General features: G+C 42.4%; 1 protein-coding gene across 1 annotated transcript in view; it reads right to left on the bottom strand.

The window, feature by feature from the left end:
* Positions 1–5,049, bottom strand: part of T265_13898 (hypothetical protein) — a gene marked incomplete at both ends in the record, with an annotated part of 15,041 nt that extends 9,992 nt beyond the window's left edge. The window contains 3 exon segments of the mRNA XM_009171034.1: positions 3,392–3,563; positions 3,658–3,715; positions 4,972–5,049. Coding sequence (XP_009169298.1) covers positions 3,392–3,563; positions 3,658–3,715; positions 4,972–5,049 — 308 coding nt within the window.
* Positions 5,050–6,004: the final 955 nt, after the last annotated feature.

The raw sequence follows: 6,004 nt of genomic DNA, 5'->3' as shown, positions 1-6,004 counted from the left end.
AATAATAATAAATAAGATACAATATAACAAAAAAAAAAAATACACCACAATAACAATATAACAGAATAAAATATAATATGACGATATAATATGATCTATTAATAGATACCAACAATATACTGTAATATAAAATAGAGATAATATATGCACCCTTGGGAGCTTTCTTCATTACTTCCATACTCGCTAAGTTGGACTTAGCGGAGAATGTGTTGAGTGCGGTCCCACCGTGTGGCAGAATAATTTCAATTTACGGTTGAACAGTGAGTGTGTGTGTGTGTGCAGAAATTGCATGGGGCCTGTTTGATGAACTGCTTTCTTACTCTGCCACTGACCTCGGTACTGTGAGGAAGCGTTGTCCAATTATTTCAAACGGCAGCCATGACCGGCCGCAGAGAAGTCAGCGTCAGAAACGTTTGACCAATGTCTGATCCTAAGAAATCGATATCTGCATCATCTTATTCATATTTTTTCTGATCCTTGATGCATATGTTAGCTTCCCGTGAAGCTTGCAAAAAGCCTTTTTAACTCTATCTGGAAAATTCCAGATATGAGCTGATCGATAAACTGACAGCTTTTCGAGGCTACCGCATGGTTAGACGCATAACTGAGTGCTTGAGATTGGACATTTGTCCTAAAATGTGTTACCTGCGATCTTAAGTCATATTTATTGCACTAGGTTACACAAAATCGGCTTGAAAGCTTACTTGGTCTAATACTATTTCTCAAGTTGCAGCATGCTCAAAGTTTGAGAGCACCCCCTCATGATGGTTCTTTCTGCTAAAAATACATCCGAGCAGAATTTCTTTTCTGCTCTGATTAAAGTATATTTTATTAATAAATTTTAGATCAACATCTACTGGATTTCAATTAATTAATTAACTCACGTGTAAAAAACAGTTTGACGGGTCCGTAAAGCGCCTATCAATATGTGTGAGTTTTTTCTTGATTTTAATCAAAGTAGAACTTAATAAAATTCAATCAGTCAATTTACTTCAATCAATTGAATTGAATTTACGTTGTTCTACGCTGCTCGGACGGGACAGTCTGCGTAGAGGACAAACGTACATGGGCAGCGTAAGCAAGTGAAGGGTAGGATCGCTTTATTGGCAAGCTGGATTTTGTAGACAACGGGTAGTTTGTTACTACTATCGATGAAACTAGTAGAGATGGTAACAAAGTGGCCTATTTAAGACAGCCGGCATAAGAAGGGTGACTGGGAGTCCGGTAATGCTTACTCAACAAGTACCCCATCTCGAAACAACAAGGTGGACAATCCAAACTCTTCGGGTCGACTAATTTCCAGAAATATTGATGCTAGGTTAGCTACTCATCGCATTAGGTCAAAAAACAGATAAAATTTGCCAGTGCAGTCAAGATCCCATTGGCTCTATCCAGTCTTCCTCATGTTTCTTTCGTCAGTTTGAGAAAGGGGAATTTGGAAGTCTAAAGATTTGATAGTCGGATAATTAATTCACTGACGGTTGACAAAACACAAAAATATTCAGTTATTTAAATTCGTCTTTAAGCTTTTCAAAAAGCCTGTGTTGCGTGAAATGAAGACGCTGCTGATTGAGCAATCCTGTCAGAAGAATGGATCGCGCCCTTGGCTAAGTAGATAGGTATCTCCTATGAAGCTTTCAAGAACGGTTGAATTGTATTCAAGTCATTCCACATCACTTAGTCGGTTTACACAGTTGGAGAGGAACGTCTTCCCATATGACAGTTCTGTTTTTTTCGATGTCACGTTTCTTCCACGCGCTAGCTAACCGTACTTGTTGTTCAGGATATGGGCATAGAGGAATTAAAGACAGGGGCCCACAAAACTTCAGACTATTATCCAACAGACAGTAGGAGTGTCATCCTTATTAGTCATCCGGCTAATCAGTCGATTGCTCAGTCGAGCACTTGGTCAATCGATCATCCAATCAATGCGTCCGTCAACCAATCGGTCGACCAGCCTTGCTGTCATGTGATCATTTCAAATCTGTTGGACGCAGGTTGTACGAGATACAATTTGACTTTTGGTAGAAACCTGGGGATTTTGCTTAACTCTCGTAAGACAGTGTACCACATCTTGATGTGACCGAAAATACTGCGCCTTGCGTCATGGTGGCATGATGTTCTTCCAGGGTTCTTGCACCACTACCGACATCCCGCTTAATAGAAGAATGATGACGTCACTTCCCACGACACTGGTGCATCTGAATTTCACAGCTAGACGTATGAATGTAACGGTTGGTACGTGTCAATGCTACCGTTGCGTTTTTTGTGGGACTTTTATAGTTGGCCGGACTTTGTGATAACAACTTTTTTTAGAAATTGGAAAGCAATCTTGAAAAAGATCTTGAAACAAGAATACCGGGTGAATTTTAGTTGCATGAACTTAACGATAAGCAAGCATCCTCAGTAGATCAGTAACCCGTTCGGCAAACGGGAAATTTAGAGTCCCACTTCATTTTATGGCCGTCACAGACAGCCAGGTTGCCTTGGAAGACCTGAGTACGTTCTGCTATCTTCGGCCTTAAGTCGGGACGGCGAAATATCAAAAGATAACCGGGCGATCATCAGTTCTATGAACCAAGTTGTCAAACACACCTCCCTAACGAGTCCACTAATTTTCTTGAAATGTGTTTTAGCAAATAGTGATCAGTAGGTGATGACTGTCACCAGAGTATCAATCCACAGTTTATAAGAATAGGAGCAACTTTGCCTCGAACCTGTTGGAGTTGTATTTCGGTACTTTTATTGAGAGTACGTTGCAAACAGCCCCAGCGAGTTGTTTCGATTTTCTGTTTTAAGATGCCATATATCCAGTGTTAACTACCTTAGCTTTGAAAACGTTTTAGTTTGTTATGCCAGATGGGTCATGATCCCTGTCGCTGTATTTGAATCTTGCAACTTTTTGAGGGTGATGTCGGGCGATGAGTTGGATTGGGGCGGTACATTTGTCAGTTCCAATGTCTCAAGGTCACCACAGCCAGACCGGAAACTTGGAGTGGAGTAAAAGGTCATGAGTTGACTTAATTTCGGTTTCTAGACCATGTAGGTGCAGCCCATCTCCCACTTTGACTTTGGTATTCGGAGTTTAAAGCCCGCCGTCTCAGGAACGTTACCACATGGATAGATGGCTCGTGGCAGCCGAGTATTCTTAGCGATATTCTTAGCGATGCCAGCGATGCCAGAAACATCACAAACCAGAGATTCAGCTGGGTTCCAGAAGAGTCTAGCGAGAAACCAAATTTGTTCGCAAATGAGTGTATATTTGCTGATTTCGTGCAATTTGGTTTCAAGTAGAACATAAGGTTAACGGAAAGTCGGGGATTGCGCACCTACCTGATGAGCCACGAGAGGGGCGAAACCGCCTGTTGGTTGTCAGGGAGTTTTCAGCAACCTTGTGAGTAGTACATTACAAATATAAATTTGTGAGTAGTTTCCTCTATGAAAATATTCTGCAATATCTCGAATATCGTGCCAACTGAATGATGAGGTGGCCTGTGTGCAGCACATCCAGTTGTAGAATATCATGAACGAGAGATTCAGTTGCGTCTCTCGTGAAAACCAAACTGATTTGCAAATGAGTATATTACTCGAAAACAGTCCAATTCGGGTTCAAGTGGATCATAAGTTTGACGGAAACTCAGGGACTGGTGAGCTTACCCGATGAGCCACAAGAAGGCCGAAACCGGTCTTGGGCTGTCGAAGAGTTTTCAGCAACCTTATGAGTAGTGCATTACAAATATATACATGCCACCTCTTTCTTTAGTGTTTTGATTAACCACCCACTATTGGGGATCGGGGGCTGGATATAAATAGTCAGGCTTAGACAGACAGGTCAGTTTGGACCTACTAATGAGTACGGATACGCAGTGCAGCTGGAACTAGCCGTTCTTGGGCCTGGCATATTTAGCTGGAAAAGAGCCACACGTTTAGATCTCTGGTATACATCTGAAATAATACGACTGAACGCCTCTCAAGACTGCAAAAGCGCAGCAATGACTGTGCCGACGTCACTCGCACAACACTTCCATGAATATGCCTCGCAGAAAAGCTAATTACTTACCGGGCAGCGAAACCAGAAACGGTGATGGCATGGACAATGGTACGTTTCCCTAGAATTCTCGTGCAATTTGCGTTTCATGCGAGATTGCTACGAATTCGTGAAAACCACGCATTGGTTGCACACATCCATTACATAAATTCTTGTTTTTCGCTTTGTTTACAGGGCACATTTGAATGTAGAATATGTTGCATTTTTTAATGCTGTCTACAGAAATCTTGTGGCACTGAAATTTCCTGTGACCTCACAGTTTACACATTCTATTAAGACCAGAGGCGGCACCTCCAAAATCGACCAAAACTGACCTTGAAGAAAGTCGTTTTTTCGAGGACCAGATTGGTGACGGATATGTTGACACTTGCTCATTTACTGCAACAGATAAAAGCAAAATGAAAATAAAAGTGAAGATTTTATACTTTGTCGGGAACACTGTCGTAAAGTATTATTACGAGAACCAGCTCCGAAAGCAACGGGACTACATAACAACCAATGGAATAACCGTTTTCGTTGAAGGACAGATTTCATTGGTTGTTCTTCACTCGGCCTTGACAGATGAGTTGTATTCTAAGCATCACTATTTTGACCCGCTTGTACTCGACAGTGATCAATAGATCAGCCGGTTCGCACGTCCATTGACTTTTATGGTCAGGCCAAACGCACCAGGCAATCGATCGGCTATCCAGACCGGGGATCACGGTGTTGAGAAAACATTAAGGAGGCTGTGGTCCACAACAAGTAAACAGCCAAGTAAATCGTACTTCTTGTCGGTCAGCAAATCGATCGGGGCAGATTATCCGTCCTCTGTGACTGCAGTCTATAGCAAAAAAGTGAACGTAATATGCTTTCCTAGAAGAAGTGTTATTCTAGCGAAATACACTCATTTGCAATCTAATTTGGTTTTTCGAGAGACTCACATGGAACCCAGCTGAACCTCTAATTTGTGATGTATCCAGGCAACTGAATGTGCTGCACCAAGTCACCTTATGTTTCATTCGCTACGTTATTCTAAACAGTTATTCTAAACCACAGAAAAAATCGCGTTCGAAAAACACTGGTTCCACCAGGGGCTAGCTTCCAAGCTTCCAAGAGGGGCCACCTTGACTGGAGGTCTTCAGCGCAGACTGCATATCAAGAACGAATTCCCAAGAATGATTATGGGACGGGCGAAATGAAGCGGGAAAAGAAGTCAGCGACGCAACCTAACTTGCAATTCATGCCCTCAGGGACCGTCTCCAAGAGCGTGAAGTCATTAGACAGGTGTTTCTGAAATGCTCTCCGCCGATACGCGATAACCACTGAGTCGCATAGAACGCGTAGCAAATAGAATCGTCCAGGTGTAACACCCTTTCGGTGCCTAGTTTCCATGGCAGCCGAAGGAATCACAAGCGTTTGGATACCGTCAGCTGGCCCAAGCCTAGACGGGGCAAGCTGAGAGGCAAATTTCGGGTTCGAACCACGGACCTTCCTGTTAGTAACTCCGCCATCTACCCAGCAAATAAAAGTTATTTAAATACCAAATAAAAGGAGTTGAAACGTGAACAAAAGCAACCTGATCGCTGACTTATCTGTTACTGCATACTCCATAAATTGAAAAGTTTCCGTTCCGAAATTCCACCGTTATATTGTGTCGGTTACTTCACTGTCCGAATGGAGAGTTGTCTCGTCTTGAATGACGTTCTAGTTCGGTATAAACCCACGAAAAATTATTTCGAAACCTTCTAAGGAATGCGCGCTTCTTGAACCGATGCTGGCGTTCGCAACTGCTACGGAATTTCCTGGATGTATTCTTGGTGTCCAAACAGATTTTTGTATACTATCACGTCCTTCCGCTTGATAGGACTAGGAACTGTTTATACAACATAAAATGTAACGACTATATGAAGGTTTATATAGGTTAGACAGAATCGGTGAGCGTAAGAGCTCCATTAACAGACCGCCGAGAAACGC

Source organism: Opisthorchis viverrini (genome assembly GCF_000715545.1).
Source record: "Opisthorchis viverrini unplaced genomic scaffold opera_v5_116, whole genome shotgun sequence".
NCBI classification, from domain to species: domain Eukaryota; kingdom Metazoa; phylum Platyhelminthes; class Trematoda; order Opisthorchiida; family Opisthorchiidae; genus Opisthorchis; species Opisthorchis viverrini.
The sequence above is the reverse complement of the archived record's forward strand: the minus strand, read 5'-3'. Positions and strand labels throughout refer to the sequence as shown.